The 18,647-nt window shown below is 40.4% G+C and overlaps 3 protein-coding genes across 3 annotated transcripts; 1 reads left to right on the plus strand and 2 right to left on the minus strand.

The window, feature by feature from the left end:
* Positions 1 to 1,288: 1,288 nt before the first annotated feature.
* Positions 1,289 to 3,686, minus strand: ndufab1b (NADH:ubiquinone oxidoreductase subunit AB1b). Its single transcript, XM_063903042.1, has 5 exons — positions 3,452 to 3,686; positions 2,182 to 2,301; positions 1,948 to 2,035; positions 1,628 to 1,743; positions 1,289 to 1,537 (listed from the first exon to the last, which is right to left on the minus strand). Exons 1-4 carry the CDS (start codon positions 3,599 to 3,601, stop codon positions 1,652 to 1,654), a joined length of 450 nt encoding a protein of 149 aa, XP_063759112.1. The 5' UTR covers positions 3,602 to 3,686; the 3' UTR covers positions 1,289 to 1,537; positions 1,628 to 1,651.
* Positions 3,687 to 4,373: 687 nt separating this feature from the next.
* Positions 4,374 to 9,893, plus strand: dctn5 (dynactin 5). Its single transcript, XM_063903392.1, has 6 exons — positions 4,374 to 4,574; positions 4,722 to 4,790; positions 4,913 to 5,031; positions 5,615 to 5,726; positions 6,551 to 6,653; positions 6,741 to 9,893. Exons 1-6 carry the CDS (start codon positions 4,527 to 4,529, stop codon positions 6,836 to 6,838), a joined length of 549 nt encoding a protein of 182 aa, XP_063759462.1. The 5' UTR covers positions 4,374 to 4,526; the 3' UTR covers positions 6,839 to 9,893.
* On the minus strand, positions 9,399 to 17,085 carry hapstr1a (HUWE1 associated protein modifying stress responses a). Its single transcript, XM_063903391.1, has 5 exons — positions 16,691 to 17,085; positions 15,587 to 15,667; positions 14,904 to 14,971; positions 14,509 to 14,719; positions 9,399 to 12,597 (listed from the first exon to the last, which is right to left on the minus strand). The coding sequence occupies exons 1-5, from the start codon at positions 16,884 to 16,886 to the stop codon at positions 12,281 to 12,283; spliced, it is 873 nt and encodes a 290-aa protein (XP_063759461.1). The 5' UTR covers positions 16,887 to 17,085; the 3' UTR covers positions 9,399 to 12,280.
* Between the last annotated feature and the right edge of the window lie 1,562 nt (positions 17,086 to 18,647).

Below are 18,647 nucleotides of genomic sequence, written 5' to 3' on the forward strand. Positions count from 1 at the left end.
GTACAACCCTCAATAAAAGACTAACAATGACTCAGCACTTTTCTCCTCGACTCGTCATTTCTCCTCGTCTGCTCATCGATACAACACTGTGATGTGTAACTGTTCAAATCATGTATTTGTTGTATAACTGTAATGCTTTTAAGCCAATAATGAAATTGTTTTTAGCTCAGCAAATCAGCTGTGACATTTTGGGATGTTCACTTCAGTGACAAAAATATTCCTTAAATGGTGGAAGTTTGGTACAACAAATGAAGTAATTAATATACAATTACAAAAAAACCACATTGTCATTAATTTGTGAAACGGAAGTATTTTGAACAATATTAATAATAAGCAAAAAGATGTTCAAAATATAAAGATTTGGGTAATGTAGATCAAATAATGCAGCTGTCTCCAGGTTCCTCTAGTTGTTCATATTTTCAAATCTCTTGTTAGATCTCAGGTTAAACTACTGACTTGGAGGTAGATTAAAAACAGCAATATTTGTTTGACCGAGTGGTGGAACAAGTATTCTGATCCTTGGTTAAAAAAATGTGTATCCCTTTGAGCAAATGTCCTTCAAGCTTCTGTTGGGAGTAAACCTACATAATTATTAGTAGATATTGAGAGAAGCCGGAGTATGATCAATATTTTCTGATCTTCTGATAAATACACCAAAGTGTCACAAACAATACAGGTTCTGTAGAAAGTAATGACCCTTGTGATTTAAAGGAGCCCTATTCTATCACTGTTTCTAAACTGATAACCCGACTGACGAGAGACATATTTTAAGGATATTTAATATATTCAATGATTTGATAACCGAACTGATAAATGGTACAATAACCCAAAATATTATGATATATTAAGAATTTGGAGCGGATTATTTCCCGTGAATATTGCATCATCAGTTTTCCTGGTTTTAATCTTATTTCAATTTGAAAAATTATACTTAATTGGCTTTTGAGTTGTCCTGATGTCTGGACCCTTAACCCCGACCCACCCCCAGAAACCTTTGCAACCCTCATTTGGGGTCCCAAACCAGAAGTTGGAAACCACTGCATTTAGTTCAGTGTGGCAGTAAATTGAAGATCTTATGAAAAAATGTCATTAGCACAGAAACCGCTTAAACATCTGTAAGGTAAAAACTGTTGGGAGTGATAAATGATATTTTGACTTCAAACTGAGCCGTGCTTATTTTATAATCTACTGCACAGCATATAACCTTCTAAATATTTCGATCTTCATTTAACTCAGACATGTTGATGTACCTGCATTATGGAAATGAATAGGACATGAGAAGCACAGATCTATACATCAGGTGTATTTATTGATCCAAGAGAAATTAAACATTGTGGAGCTGGGAGAGGAAGAAAAAAACCCCAACCTGTTATAACCTTACGCAATATTTTGTTTATCTCCGAGCTCCGAAAGTACATGTTCATTTAAATACAGTCAAACACGAGACACGGCAGCTGACGTTGACGCTGCCGTAACGGACAGAAGAGCGGGAGGAAGTGGGAAGTGGACTTCCAGTGGGGGTCACGCTGGGGCCAACCTGCGTGGAAGAGAACAGCAGCGAGTGAGTACACGGGAACGGCAGAATGAATACATGTAGGCGAGGTGTGTGAGGAGACGGGAAACGTACCTCTGCAGTGAACTAGAGAGCAGATTATTCGTAAATGTCCTTCTTGTCTGCGATGTACTGTACAATGTCGTCAGGAGACATCAGCTTCTCTGCTTCTCCGTCAGGGATCTCAAAGCCTACAGAGAAAAAAAAGATCCTTTAAAATATGTTTTTTTGTTCTTAGTTGAGGCTTTAGACATCAGCTGGGGGCTACTGTTCATAAGTAGGGTATTTACTGTAGTAGAACAAAATGTGAAACTCTCTTCAGTTCTTAATTCAGGCTTCTTACCAAAAACTTGTTCGCATATTGTTTTGTGATATTTCATGACGTGCAGACTCACCGAACTCGTCCTCCATGGCCATGATGATCTCCACCTGGTCCAAACTGTCCAGCCCCAGGTCTTTCATAAAGTGGGAGGTGGCCTGCAGCTGTGGAGCACACAGTAACAGACGTGCTCAGCTCATGGTCTGGATATGCATCATGGATATTTAAAATAAGAACTGGATTATCACTACTCATTCAATTTTATTCTTTTGACTTGGCGGTTTCCTCGCTATTCGGCGCTGGCTCTCACCTTCTCGGGGTTGATCTTGTCGTAAAGCTTCAGGACGTACAGGACGCGTTCTTCGATGGATTCTAGGGTGAGTGGGGGCAGGTGACCATACTGCCGGCACAACACGTCCAATGAGGGGATCTGAGGAGGAGGCGGAGGAGAGGTGTCAGGAGCAGGGACAATGAGTTGGATGAAGGTCATGGAAATGGACAGAGGGCGAAGATACAAACTACTGAATTAGTTTAAAGCCGTTCATGCTCACTTACAATCTGTGGGTCAAAATGTTACGGGCGCAAAATGATAGCAGGCTTTAACCCACTATTGATTTCCTAATGATCAATAGTGCACACTGGTCAAACTACAATTTAAATCGACTTAAAGTAGTTTATGAATAACAATGCTCGGAGAATATTACTGAAGAGATGGGTGTAGAAGGGATGTGAAATGTTTGTGTTATCAGCACTAACAAATCTGATGTTTTATTACAGGCTAAATGACTTCTAAAAATAAAATCATCCTGGACTTGAAACATGGTTTAGTGCAACATACTAATCCCAGCTGAGACAGATAAGGGTATAACTGTCTCAATATGACACTGACGTATATTCTCTTTATACTATCATGCCTTTGTATTCCTCCTATATTATGTCTAGTATGTTATCTTTCATCCCTGAATCTGTCATAAAGGTTGATAGACTGAATGAATGAGCTATACAACCAATACTACCTTCTTTCTAAATGTTCTAACTAATTAAAGTGATGCTTGACTTTTGGAATCAGTTATTGCTTTATATCACCCTTATTTTGGACAACATGCATTAAAGTATCATCAAATAAGTGATCATGCTTCCCACGCTTTAGATAACAGAAATTGATCAAGCTAACATCACACACAAGCGCTACGTCTTTCTGACAAGCACGATTACCTATTAACCATATAACTACAACTAGCTGTGTAGTGTTAAAAGGCGATTAGGTTTAGCTGTAAGTCTCCACATGGCTGTAAATTGAAGGTGAAACAGGGACAACAACACAAATGTGTGTCCATTAGCTAACAGGCTAGCTGCGCAACAAGCAAAATATGGCTGTTGTGCAACCCAAAATAAAACGTGTCAATATTCAGTGGACTTCAGTAAGGATGTGTCGCACACACATGTTCCTTGGTGTTAAATTAAACTACTTGCATGGCGTTAAGAACTTTTGGCACGCCGGTTTAGCCTGACATGTTTGAAAGGCGTCGGTAGGTCACCGCTGCTTAGGCCCCGACGGCTCAATGTTACCGGAGACTCACCCGGTTCACACACCGCGTTCTCCGGTCGGCCGAGTAGAAGGAGAGGGCTCGGTGGAGAGGAGCTGCCGGGACCACGGCGGCTCTGAGGGCCAGGTGACCGGAGGAGAGCCTCAGCGTGCGGACACAGTGCTGCAGGACACGGGCCGCCATGACGGAGAAACAGTGACTGAAGGATCCCAGCGTGCAACGCGAAGAAGAGACAGGGTCATGAGCTACCCAGTACGCATGCGCACAACTCCAACTGTGTTCATTCTTGTTGTATTATTTCAGCTATTAGGTTGTGTGGTTGTGCAGTTTAGAATGTAATTATAACACATTCTAAAGATCTATGTCTATTAACATTGGATTTCATAAAAAAAGTAAACAGAATTGCAAAGGTGATAGGATTGATAACAGAATAATGCTACGGATTAGTTGTTTCATAATTACCTTACCACATAACACAAATAAATAGAATATTTCTACACATTAAAAATGGCTCAATTGTCAGCACGATACAGCTCAAATATATCAAACAACGGTGGATAGTTTAAGTGCTTGGTTTAACGTAATGTATCGATGATTAGGCACTCAACTAGTATTGTCTGACAGCAGAGTAGCAACACAAACTGTCGTTATTTGGAATATTTTATTGTATTTGTACAGATTTATATGTTACTTAAATACAAATATCCTTAAAAAAAGATGATTATAAGTACCGAATTTTATAAGAATGAAATATACAAACTTTCACAAGAAATATGATTAATCTCAGTGAGGACTAATCGATAACACAACGGATGAATTACCTTACCACTTGACGCAAATGAGTAGAATAATTCTAGAATTTATCAATTATCAGTCAGGAAGTTACACCTCAAATGAAATGTACACAAGATTATGGTTTAAATGGTTAAATTTAACGAAATATATCGATGATTTGGCACTCAACTGGTTTAGTCTGAGAAGCCCTCACAGTCGGCAGAAGAAGAGACCTGACAGCAGAGCAGCAACACAGAGGATTATTATCACTAAATCATCCCCACTGTGCTTCATATTTCACTAAATATATACTATATTCTATTTATTCCCAGCCATGGAGTTGTCTGAAATACTGTACAACAAAGCGGAGTACATTGAAACGGTAATATGTTTGATTTTAATCCGTTGCTAGCTAGCTAGTTGCTAACCGAAGCTGATCTGGGCGTTGGGCGTTTGGAGAACTGAAATCATTGTTAGACAGAAATTCACTTTTATGCAGTGTTTTTAATTGTTGTTTGTTGATTTCCAGGCTTCCGGTAACAAAGTGAGCAGACAGTCAGTGCTGTGTGGGAGTCAAAACATCGTTCTCAATGGAAAAGTAAGGAAAACAGTCTGCTTGATGTGAATTATACCGCTTTCTGTCAGCGCAGTTATGTTGTTATCAGTCAACTTTATTAGGCTGTGACGAGTGGTTTATTGAGTGTGTGTTGTCTCTTCCAGACTATAGTAATGAATGACTGCATCATCCGAGGGGACCTTGCTAATGTCAGGGTGGGCAGACACTGTGTGGTGAAGAGCCGCAGTGTAATCCGACCACCTTTCAAAAAGTTCAGCAAAGGGTAACGCGTCTTTTTCTGTCATTACATGCTTACATACAACAGGTAACAGGCAGAATTACAGATATATTATTTTAACCTAATGGACACTTCTCCCTGACATCAAAAAGACATATTTATCCTCTCATTGGTGCTTTTTATGTCACAGATATGATAAATACTAAACTTTTTCCAGGGTAATGGAACTAGGTGGCAGCTTGTGGTGCTAAAAAGCCTAAAAAATGTACATCTCTTTCTACAAATCATGACCCGGTTACTCAGGATAAACCCTCCTGTATTTGAGAGTAACCACTTGTCTTGGCATCTTGCATTTAAAATATCTAGACAAAAAACACTTCATTGAAAAAATAAATAAATGGAGATACAGAAGGTTTCGCCTTGTTTATGATTTATCAGTTTCAATTAAACTGTGAAACAGAAGCTCGTCTCCTGCAGCGCTCCAAAGAGAATCTAAACCCTGATTCCAGCTCCTCATAAATTTATGTTTTGGGGGAACGGTCCCTTTAATTTCTGATTGCTATATGACCACTAAACAAACATCTGACTTCATTCTCTTTCTGCTCCCACCCGCCATCTCTCCCTCCAGAGTGGCTTTCTTCCCGCTGCACATTGGAGACCACGTCTTCATCGAGGAGGACTGTGTGGTCAATGCAGCACAGATCGGTTCCTATGTCCATATTGGGAAGAACTGTGTCATAGTGAGTGGGATGAAAGCACTCATACACACTAAACTAAGCAGAAAAATGTTAAGGGAGAGAAAGTGCTGCCCTGGTGAGAGGGGATATAAACAGAAGCAGTGTCTCCTCTAGCCTCTGGTGAAACAGTCACATGGTAGTCATGTTCAGATGAACTGAGTGCAGGCAGGCTGCTTTGAGCAGGCGCAGACCTGGGATGAAAGGAACACATTTAAATATTAAAAAAATGACATTATTGCTAGTGTTCAGTTTTGCAGGATGAGATTTCATGTTATAACAATTGCCTTACTATATTCCACGATTGAAACAGAGAACATTTAAATTATGTTTGTTTTTAATAAACAAAGAATTCTGTTGATTGAATCAAAGAAACTGCAGAATTTAAAATAAAATAATCATATAATATCACCAAAAATATCTGTGTTCTACTGATCCTGTGCAGCAATAAAATGCTGCCCTTATTTGGAGTAATAAGGTCCCATGACATGAAAGCTATTGAAAATAAATGAGCCTTGAGACCCTGGAAAAGTACATTCTGGCATGAATTTCCCCTATATTAAAATGATTCTTCTTGTCTTCATCTTTTTATAAGTAAAGCATCATGTACGTTTGAGGTATTTTGTACATTTATATACATTTATGTGTATTTTTTGACTATGAGGGTTTGTACAGATGTTATTCTATACATACAGTCCCAACACAAGAAACAATGTGGAGACCAAAAACAAAGCAGACTCTAATCCAGTTTTCTTTTGACTATAAACCTGCTTTCTCCTAGATTTTTCTGAATTGTCTCAATCCATTGTGTTAACTGGTTTTGTGTGCAGGGTCGGCGCTGTGTGCTGAAGGACTGCTGCAAGATCTTAGACAATACAGTGCTCCCACCTGAGACCGTGGTGCCGCCTTTTACCGTGTTCTCTGGATGCCCAGGTCAGCTCCACCACACACACACGCACGCACACACACACACCTGACTCCTTTACCTTCTGTTTATCCACCATGTCTTCTCTCCCTCAGGTCTGTTTTCAGGAGAGCTCCCAGAATGCACGCAGGACCTGATGATAGACGTAACCAAGAGCTACTACCAGAAGTTCCTGCCTCTCAGCCAGATCTGAATCCTGCACCAAAAACCGTCAGCAGGATCCACACCCTTACCAGATGCCAGTGTCAGGTCAGGGTGGGGGTCTCCCATCACATATGGACTCTGAGAGCTCACCGTCTATTCCTCCACCTCCCAAAATACCATACATTTCTCTGCTATTCACAAACACTTGGTCCTGTATAAAACCCTTATGAGATTGTAGTGTTTGAGAATGGGAAAAGCACATGAAGAATAAAATCAGATATAGCTGCAAGAGGCAGTTTTCAAGCTCCAAATATAGAAAGGTCTTCAAAAATCCAGAAATCCTATGAGGTGTGGTCATTAAACTACACACAACAAAGCAGTTTGAGATGCCTACAAGGGGCACAACATACAGGCACTAGTACATTTTCCAGATGATTAATTTGGTTTTCTATTGCAGTATGTTCATGTTTACTGGTCATTTTGCTGTGGAGATACTCAAGGATCTCTGTGTAGCTGCATATAACCACAATCTTCACTCTACGGTAGCAGCTGTAGATGAGGATGAGGAGGTGGAGGAGCTTTGAAAGGAAGGCGGTGCCTGTACTGTACACTGTTAGACACCTATGGACCAAAACACTAGCAACAACAGTGGTGATTAAGGATGTTTGCTGTACATGTGCTTTATTCATTTCCACATTTTAGTACACTCATATAAGCGCTTTTTGGATGCTCTTATGTTGTTTTATTTTTAATGTTGAAGGACTTGTTTGCATTCTCCACCACTGGCTTATATTTTGTTTTATTTAATGTGTTTTATTTCTGTTTTCTTCAAATGATCAACTGCAATGTTCATTTTAATTTGTTGATTTGTGCAGGACAGCCCCCTGTGCTTTGCCTTTGTTATACTCAGTGACTATACAGTAGCCAACATTTAAAATAGTACAGCAATTAAATAAATAGAAATGCTTGAAAATCTGCCTCACATGGACTCAGCTTTCTGCTTTAAAATCTATTAACCACTTTGTGTTTTTCCTCCAGCAACTACACAAATGTTTAAATATGTGATTCCTAATACCAAACCCAGAGCTTTTAAAAATCTTTTATCCTATTGGATGTAAAGCCAGCTGACCATTTCTCATAGATTTCTTGTAAGGTACCTCGTGGTGTAAGTGTGTAGTCTGCACGCGCTAGGGCACACTGGTTTCCTCGTCATTTGGTTGTAATTCGCAACGAAGCATAGCAGCATGCCATCAAAGGATGGGATGAAGACTAAACAAGTAATTACATATATAAACTATTCAAGAATGGGATTGTTGTTTCATGTTTTAGAAAGAAGACGTGTTGTCTATATGAACATTGCTCAGTGCTACTTTAAGCTAACTAAGCTGTAAAGGAAGAGTTTTGTTGGAAACAACATGTGTGTTTACGTTCATGTTTTTTCCTCAAAAAACCATGTTGATTAGAGGTCATACATTTCCTTCCCTTAAAATGTTTGCAAAGTTGTTAGCATCCACGTTTTATTGCTAGCTTCTTCTTTTTACTGCATCGATCTACTGCTGTGTATTTCGGCGCGCTACTGCCACCTGTTGGGCGACTGGAATAGTGTAACACCCCGGTACAGTTGATACAGGCCAGTGGCTGGACACCTTTTAGAGTCACCTGTCTGTATGCAAGTTTTGAAAATAATAATAATAATAATAATAATCATATAGCTACTAGAGTTTGAAAACTCCAACAGGAGACTTTAAGATAGAAAGGATTCGACTCTGCAGTTTTTGTATTTGAATTCATGTATTTACTGTCGCTATTAAAGATAGTTGCTACACTATCAGAGCAGCATCACACACTGTAGGCCTGTATTTGACATTTCCCCATCACAGACCGATGACATTTGGAAAAGTGAGTTTTTCCAATGCTGTCCTTTGACACCATCTAGTGTTCTTAAGCAGGGCCGAGATAAGTGTAGTGTATGTGACCCTTCAATAACCCAGTCCAGAGATAAAGTCACAAATAACTAAGGAACAACAACTCCCAACAAACACATTTTAATGCTTTAGTGACCGTCATTACTTCAGGTATATCACCCAGGTATTCTCATCTAAATTAACGACAGGAATATTGTTCGGGGTTTTTCTTTTACACAAAATGCCACTAACTACCAAACAGATCCCTCAGTTGACTCTTCCTTGCTTGTGCATCATCTCTTGCCAATTGAGTAAGATATATTATTAATAATATTATTACTTTTAATAATGATGATACAATAGACATGCAAATTATTCTATGTGCCAACTGCTGCTCATTTGCATGCCAGGTCTAACAGCAACCAGATGTATCCGGTTTATAGGGGAACCTGTGGTGCAAGTTTTTGACTTCTCAAAATATATCTGCTTATAGTGTAAAAACCAAGAGTAAAAATAAGCTTCCTTACTTAGCCTACAAAGGTTAGCTTTATGTTAAGTACACTTTGATCAAATGCAACTTGCACTTTCTTTTCCAGAAGCTCAAGAGGTGCAAGCGCACAAATAAAATGCTTCTGTACAAACCCTTAATTAAATAACAAAAATAGAACTCCATTTTCTTGTCTTTAATGAAACAGTCCATCCATATTCAATTCAATGTTTTTATTTATCTTACAATGTGAACCACATATATATCATACCAACAATTAAATGTTAAGTATATAGATTAGCCATTTATTACTTTTTAAAACAAATAAGTATCAAGAAACAGCTGATAATAGTGTTGGCTCCAGAGACATGTGGCATGACTCAGCCTTTTTGAGAACAATGTGGATGAAGGCCGGTGATTGGACCGGGGGAAGAAAGAAAAACACAAAGTGCCCCCCTCCCTCTATTATAACCCAGCTAATCAATGCAGGTCAATTAGAAAGACGCCACCAACTCTCTGTAGTCGAGCCTTTTTGGGGGGGGGGGGGGGGAGACTTAATTCATTTTTCCTGTTAGCAGCCACTTCACATCTTCCCTTTGTTGTCACGCAGCAGAAACACTAGGGAGGTTATAACCACTCATTTGTAACATCACGCACCATTTGGTTTCAGTCGGTGTGGAGTGCTAGGCACAGAAACTGTGCCTGGAGAAAGAGAACAAAAATATTCTAAATGCTTCGTCTGATTAAATAAAGAGCGTGTTGACAGGTCAGATTCACATAATCTCCATACACTGGCTCGTGCAGGGGGCTTTAAGGGCTGAGGTTCCTATTTCATCAACATTGACCCTTCCTATGTTACATTATTAACCAGCCTCAGGCTAGCTGAAGCTAACCAGGACATACATTTCTAGCTTTTTTGAAAGATGTAAACCACGAATCCTCACCATGAAATACTTTTTCTGTATGCAAACCAAATCTCCATTATGAGCTACTTGTTTTAATCCCTCTCACTCAGTGGTTTCCCTTGTATGCAAGAATAAACTCTTAATTTTAACAGTTGCAACAACTTGCAGCCTTTTCTTTTCCACAGACAAGCCAGATATGATGTATGAATCTAAAAGCCAACCTAAAACGCAAAAGAAAATTGAAAATCTGTGACCAAACTGTAACAGAAGTTAAAAAACTGGCATGCTTTATACAACTAAAAGGAAAGCCACTTTTCCAAGTCGTACAAGTTGAAGGGGCGTGAACGATGGGAAGAGGAGAAGGAAACAGTGAAGTCCCACCGGTCAGCTACAGGTGAATTGAAGGCAAAATGTACTCGATCACTTCTATGGCAGGGCATCACTGGGGATATTTAATTACTAAATAACTCAAGAATTCATAATAATTTAGCTTTTGTTAGCATCCTATGCTAAATAAGGCCAATTGAGTTCACACAAAAAAAACAACTTAAGATTCAAATATCTTTCAAAACATCCTAAAAAAAATTCAGCCCAGTTCCTTTTACTTAAACTGTGAATACACTTAAATGTTGGGCTCATGCGATATCAGCGTCTCCGACTCTTCACTGTTACAAAATGTTTGAAGGCAACAACAGTTTGAATGAAACCAGCGAGGAGTTTCAACCTTCTGTTTAAAAAAATGTCCACGCCTCATTGATGCACACGGCCCTGATACAAAAAGCAGAGCAACTCCAGCCAGATAATGCTGTAGTGTGTGCACTGACTGGCGTGTTTGGTGGGTCGATTTAGAAACGCTACCTCTGTAAACATTTCTATGATTTACGCTTTCTTTACAGCACCGATTACATTCCGATAAATCATTTGTCAGGCGGAAAAAGACTCTTTGAATACATGTGGAGCCCAAGTGCGAAATGTCTGAAGAGTTATTGGACCAAAGATGTGTTTCTAGTCCTACAGAGTGTTGACTTCCTCTAAGCAGTGAGTGATGTGCTAATCGAGGCTACAACTGGGATACAATGGAAGAGCCGATTTGTTTGCATGAGTTCGTGGTGAGAATTAAGTGCAAAGAAATCCTTATTGCAGCTCAGGACAATCACAAGATCACGTAAAAGAGCAGTTGCTTTTTGTATAAGACTAGGGTAAAGGGGCAAGCTTTATGACAAGCTGTATTCACAAACAAAATAAAAATATACTTTCCTTTTTAAATCAACAGAAAAAAAGGTGGAGAAAGATTTAACTTGGCTATCAATGCTGCTAACAGAGGCAACACACCTACAACTTTAACACTGGTGGTTTCAACTAAGGAACATGGCAACTGGCTTTGCTAAATGGAGCCACAAAGAAGCCGTTAGGAGAGTAAAGTGACGTGCCATTGACCTGGAGAAATGTAACTGAGCTGGATGATGCCACATGTGTCCGACTGCGATTCGGCTCCCCCACCGACGACGGTGAAGCAACAGAAAGATCACGTGTTTGTCGCAGAGGGTTGCGAGTCTCTGACAGAGTGTGGGCTCCAACGTTTGGCGAGCAACTCGGTTCACTGAGCGAGACGATCATGGCCCTCACTTCCTTATTAAGGTGGCGGGTGAGGATGAGTGGGGTTCAGGGAGGGAAGGGCACAAATGTGTCGAGGATCAAAGTGGCTTTTACTCGTCGAAGCAGCACAGTGCGCGTTTGAGAACTGTCTGTATCCCATAATGAGTTCTCCGTCATTGTCTCCTTTCCGGGGCGGCGATGGCGTCCGGACCTCTCTGACTGACACACACACACACACACACACACACACACACACACACACACACACACACACACACACACACACACACACACACACACACACACACACACACACACACACACACACACACACACACACACACACACAGTTCTGATTGCAGTGATTTGTAGTAATAGTGCAGGGAAAGGAGACAAGGAATGGAGTTCATTCAACATCTGGAAAGAGCAGACTGGGAACTTCTGTCTGCGTTTTCATTTTCACACGTTCTTCTGCACAGCCAGGCAGCTGAATGTCTGTCCATCCGTTTGTGCATCGGTCCCACGTCATCCCCTCCAACTCCCCCCTCTCCTAGCCTTGTCTCTGAAGGCTTCCCCCCCTCACAGAGGCAGGCAGCAGATCAGATCATCCTGTTGCGTTTGTGCGTAGGGGAGTCTGTGATGACGTCGCTGCACTGGGTGGAGTTTCGTTTCCTGGTTCCTCCCCCTCCGGCAGAGGCGGCGCCTGTAGAGTCCAGATGCAGCGCCATCTCTTCCGAGATGAAAGTGTTCAGGTCGACGTCCTGGAGCCCGTTGCGCCGGCTGCGGCACACCGGCCCCGATCCGGAGGAAGCACCTACGCCGGCGCCGCTTCCGTTACTGCTGCTCCCACTCACATGTGTGGGAGACCCCGGAGCACCGGAGCGAACGCTAATGCTTGCCATGGCCCCACTCAGACCTGTGGGGGGAGGAGACGGGATCATAAATCAAATCTGAGTTATATAGTCCACTATCACTAATGACACATTTGCCTCACATTGCTTTACAGTGATACAGCACGAGAGGAAAAACTGTAGCAACAGCTGAGCAACCGTCTCAGGACAGACAGACGTGCAATAGATGTTGGGTGTATAAAATTAGAAAACAGACAATCAAAACGACAAAATCATGAAATAGCACAACAACAAAAAAGGCATTCTTTGGAAAATTCAGACAGATGAGCAATCTTTATTAATTTTTTAGATATTTTTGGGGGCTTTTTGCTTTTAATCGGATAGGACGGTGGAGAGTGACAGGAAAGTGGGAGAGAGTCGGGAATCGAACCCGGGTCGCCGGCATACGGTGCAGGTGCCCCAGCCAGTTGCGCCACAGCCGGGGCCCGGATGAGCAATCTTGATGGCATTAGTCTGAACAACATTTTAGTTGCAGCTGCAATTTGCCTCGATCGACCCAACCTTTACCAACAACCAACCATGCACACCATAACATAGCATTAGTTTGAACCCAAATATCAACTGTCTGGGGAAAGTACACTGGACACACATGACCAGAAAGATATATTTCGGGACGAATAAGTTTAGTATTGGGCATTGCCTTACCATTTAAGTATTAATCTCAAGGGCATGTCCCTTTTGTCTCTGGGATATAAACAGGTAGGTCCTTGTGACGGGAAAGGACACATAAAGTAAACAGCTCTGTGACGGGACTTCATTTGTCAAAGTCAGGCTGTTATTCGAGAGTCCGTTTCAGTCTCCCATTTGTATTTCAGAAGAGAACAGGAGTCAGGAGATTTAAATCAAATCTGCAACTGCTTTGGTTTTTCACATTTGTTCAAGATACTAAGTTGTCTGTAACAACAAAATAGTGAATCCTATTGTCGTGCAATTTGTTTATGTAAATCAAAACTGATGTCTGTCCCAACACAGAGGCAGTGGTGGTGAAAGCAAAAGCTATCTGATAACTGAGTAAGGAGACGCGTACAAACCTCCTGACAGTGAGACCTGTTTCTGTAACCTACACCACCGAATGCCTTACGCCCTGACCTGAGCTACCCTTTCAAAGAGAGGACCTTCAGATAAAAGTTCTGAATCTTTATCTGTACTGACAGCACATCAGAAATACCAACATCTGCATATTTATAAATGATAAAGAGAGTATGTTTCCCCTCTCACAGGCAGGCTCAAGAAGTCCAAAACAAACACGCCTGTACACAACATGCCCTTATCTCTGGCACACATGTGGCTGAGCACCATGACGGGGGACAGGCACGCACACACACAGACACACACATACCAAAACAGTTATTTGGTTTACCTTAGAAGATGTAAATCAGTAAAAGCGTCAATAATGAAAGGAAATAAATTCCCCTTGTTACAAAACATTTGAAGAAAGCTCTTAAGCATTTTCATTTACTTATGTTTAGAACACAGACATCCAGTTACAGTCTGCTTGTTATATATATATTATAAAAAACATGCAGAAGTGTACGCCCCAGTACAGAAGTTAATTATACATTCAGTAATCTTGTCTTGCTGCGTTTTAATTTAAATGTATTTCCTCTTAGGCTATTTTTTGATGTCTTAACTATATTGTATCTTGCATTGTTGAAGGAGCCTAGGACTTTTATTTTTATTTAAATTGACAAATTACATGTAGCAATTGTGCATGCGACAATAAAGCCTTTCAATCTAGAATGGAGCTGTGGAATCAGGAGGTCCCACAAACACGTAGAAGAACCTTAGTGTACAAAGGCTGTTTTTTTATCATATACGGGCCTTAAAGACCAGCAGTTAGATCCCTATGCAACTACCACCTGGGTTGTAAATCCCATGTCTGATTAGATGGACAGAATGGCGTGCTCTTCACTCACCGTGCAGTGCTATGGCCTCCCTGAAGGGCTGTAGGTCTGCTTCCACGGATGAGCCGGTCTCCGCTGGTGAGTTAGCCCGACTCGGGGCAACTATGGCAAGTCGGGTGTTGGCTCTGCTACTCCTGTGCGGGGGTGCTTTGCCGCACAGAAAGCTGATAAGATCCTCCCTGCGGATGGTTCTCCGTCGCTTCTTCACCCAAGCCAGCATGTCCTGCAATCCAATACAAGCGGAATCCGTCCTTAGGCAAGGTTCTATTTTATGACGCAATTTGTAACCCTCTTGACAGGCCTGCTATGTACACCTAAAATAATCTAGAAGCAATGGTTTGGAATTTCATACAAATGTGAAAGGAAGGTGTAACATCACAATTTCTCCAGATGCAGGAGCAGCCCACCTTATTACGGCGCTGGTGACCTGTCTGGATGCCCCGATCAAAGGTTCTCTGATGGGCCTCCACACTCTCTGAGATGGTAAAAAAAGATATAGCATTTTTCATTATGATGTGTTCAAAATGCCAAGCAGATACCTTTGAAAACATACATACAGAAATCTTAGTGTCATGGGTTATGGTGTTAATACTTTCAGTTATGCATGTTTTTTGGGAAAACATAATAAGAAAATCACATGACTGACAGCTTCTGAAAGAAACAGCATTTACTTCTGGAAGTTGCTCACTCGCTAAAGCTAATTCTACCCTCTGCCAGGTTTTGGAAGGTAAACAGGCCAAATTGGGATCCAAGTCCAGTACAATCTCTTTCTTACGACAACAGAGCGCCTCCCTTTCACTGGTAATTTCCTTACATTGTTAAACCATTCTATTGTTCATCTATCAATATGGTGAACATGAATTTCACAGACATATTGAAGACCTACAAGCCCTGTGACGGACAGATCAATAGAGCGGATGAGATTGATAATGACAGTGGCAGGTCTGTTTACCACATGTTGGATGAACCTCTCAATAAAACTTGTCTGCATTTACAAGTACAATGATAGTCAGCAACACTCTGTTTTGATCAAATGAAAGCACAAAAAGAAGTAGCAAAAGTATGGATTATGATATGGTTATATAGGTACCTTTGTAGAGGTTGGTGACTGCTGTGGCAGAGTTCTGAAATGGCACCCACAATGACAGGCCCTGCTGATGGCATACTCTGTCTGTGGACAGAAAGGGGAAATATGTTTAGTTTCTATACACAACACACATGTGAAGGAAAGCACGCTTGATAAATGTGACCAAAAGGGACAACAAAACATCTGAGAGGCTTGGTGATTACAGGGTTGAAGTGGAGATCCTTTTCATTCGCCATTTTGTCCTGCTTCTACAATTGCAGGGACATGGTTTGGCATAAAAATAACTGTCAGCCAGCGCTAGATGGCCAGCTTGGCAGCAGCGTATTTAGCAAGAAAGCACCGACACACAAACTTAACTGCACCATCAGCACTAAAGTTGCTATGTCAAACATACATGTCAAACACGGATTCACTTAACAAGCTCTGACATTATGGACATGAATGTAGTATGTTTGATGGTACCTTAACGATAGCATATTGCTCACAAACCAATATTTCCACAGAATACAATCTTCGCCATTTTGTGATTATTACCCGTTGCAAAACAAACTGCACGATCAGCAGCAAACGGAGCGTTTAAGAACAAGAGTACATACAAGTGCCGTTAACTCTATATAGTATAATAGCACATTTCAACAGCAAGTCATGTCCGGTGTAACAGATGGTAACACTGACAGTAAACCAGAGACTGTCATCTGGGAATGTCGCGTAGCTACGATTGTTGTTACCATCGCCATTTTGTAACTAGCCTGGCTTACGTTAGCTTTCTTCTGGTGACAAAACTTCAACAAACCGTCGAATAGTAAAATATATTCATGTTAAAATACTATAATTATGCCAGTAAAATGAAAGTTTTTTGACAATATAATTAGGTTTCGTAACTATTATATGTCACTGGCTAACAGCTAGCTAAATTTAGCATTGCAAAATCAGCTGTAAACGCCACCCAGTAGTGACCAGAGAGTTTGCTAGCATGCTAGTTAGCATTCTACGTTAGTTTACAGTAACGCGTTATTAGCCAGGATGCTAACCAACAAGCTAAAGGCTAACTAGCAATGCTAGCCTAGTTGAACCAACAACAGGCAAAAAGAAAGCGCTGGTGTGCACCTTTGTATAACTGTGCCACGGCGGTGGCGGAGTTCTGGAAGAGGTGCCACAGTTTATCCTGGTCGTTGTCGGCCTCCTCCTCGCTCGGCTCCCTCTGCTCCGCTTCGGCCAAACACTGCCGCTCCCATTTTGAGAACCAGTGCTCGGGTCCGTGTTCCTGTATCTCCGAGTCTCCGTCTTCCTTCTTCTCCTCCATTTAATACGCCAAAACAGGAGTTAGTTGCTCCTTTTTATATGTTAAACGATAAATATCGGGCCCTATATGAATAATTATGTGAGTAAATTCATGAATGCAGCTTGATTTTTTGTATAGTTTGCCCCTACAATACAGCGTTGCTCCCTGGCCCCACTACCATCTGTGAAGATAAGCTTAGCTAACTATTTTTCCTGGTAGCCGACGTTGAGATATATACAACGCAGACTATCCTGTTGTGCGCTTCAGCCCGCCCAATTATGTCACATCTCGACTATGATTGGCCACATGTACACTGCAGGGTGGGCTCGAAAGCTTTATTTCGAATCTTATTGGCTCATGGGCACGACGCTCAAAGCATTGACACAAAAGAACCACAGTGAAAATTCCTCTTTAGCTTGCGAGAGAGAGCAAGTTGTGTCGTGAAAAATCTGCGCTGTTTAAATAAAAACAAAATATATCATATTATGTTTTGAAAAGTGCTTTATAAATACTGTTAATTATCAACTGTATTATTATAACCTTCTCTAAGTGTATTTTTTTTCAGTTTCTAATTAATTCAGAACCCACAACCTAGGAAAGGACCATTATATTAACCATATCAACTTTTTCTGACAACAGCAAATTGAAGGATTCTAATATTAGGTGATACCTTATATATACAGTTATATATATATACACTATATGGGCGACACACATGAACACTCTACAAAGTCCATATATGACTCTCATGATACTTTAACCATTTTATTTATTTTTTACCTGCTCAAATGAAAACAAATGTTAAGAAAAATATTTCAAATCTAATGCAAACCAACTAAACAGATTACAAAAATAAATCAGTGATCAGAAAAAGCCTCTACTGCGACGGGTTTTATGACCTGGTGTAATATTATTGTCCTCCACTGCATGGTGCCATTTACTCAAATATGAGAAGGCTTGTAAATAACAGCGAAACACTTTCTGTTAACAGCAGTGAATATGATCAGCTAAATATAATTAAAATGATGAACACAGACTTAAGTGATATTTCATGATAGGCGGTAGGTTGTCCTCCACAATGGTCACACCCAATTATATACACATTTGCATGGTTCCCCTACATATAGCTTAATTGTTTAACCGTTGTACGCACCTTGTATTGCTGTATTCTTTGTAAGTTTGTGTGGGCAATTTAGTTAAAATAAAAATAGTAAACTTTTCGACAGTAAAATGACTCTGCACCCAAGTACTGTAATATTGGCGCACTTGGTCCTCTGTAAAATAAGTGAGAATGGTTATTTGTGATATATTTCTATTATGGTTCCTCCCCCTCCGGCTATTTCTTGTTGATTTCAGGCATCCTTGAGTTAAAACATGCAGAGTGCAGGGCCCCTAGAGTGGAAAGTTGCTGATTGAAATGCTGTAGCATTAACTAATGCATTTTTTCGAAAAGTCTGCTATGAATTGATAAAGTGTGCTTTTTATTAGTTAGTTTAATCAAACTAACTAAGCGAGGATGGATGTGAGATTAGTTTGTTAGTTTAATGAAACTTATCTAACATCCAACCCTGTTTAGTTTAATCAAACTAACTCATCAACAAATGGTCCAGTTCAGTATGTTGTTGTAAATGTAAATAAAAGGAAATAACTATTATTAAACACCGTCTAAGAAAATGCAAACAAATATGTTTTTTTTTTACTTTAAAGTTGTTTTGAACTACTAATATTAATATTAGTTTAAATTGTTTTTATTTAATTACTATTCAACTATTGCTTTCCGTT

The sequence above is a fragment of the Eleginops maclovinus genome, chromosome 16 (genome assembly GCF_036324505.1).
Source record: "Eleginops maclovinus isolate JMC-PN-2008 ecotype Puerto Natales chromosome 16, JC_Emac_rtc_rv5, whole genome shotgun sequence".
Lineage (NCBI taxonomy): Eukaryota > Metazoa > Chordata > Actinopteri > Perciformes > Eleginopidae > Eleginops > Eleginops maclovinus.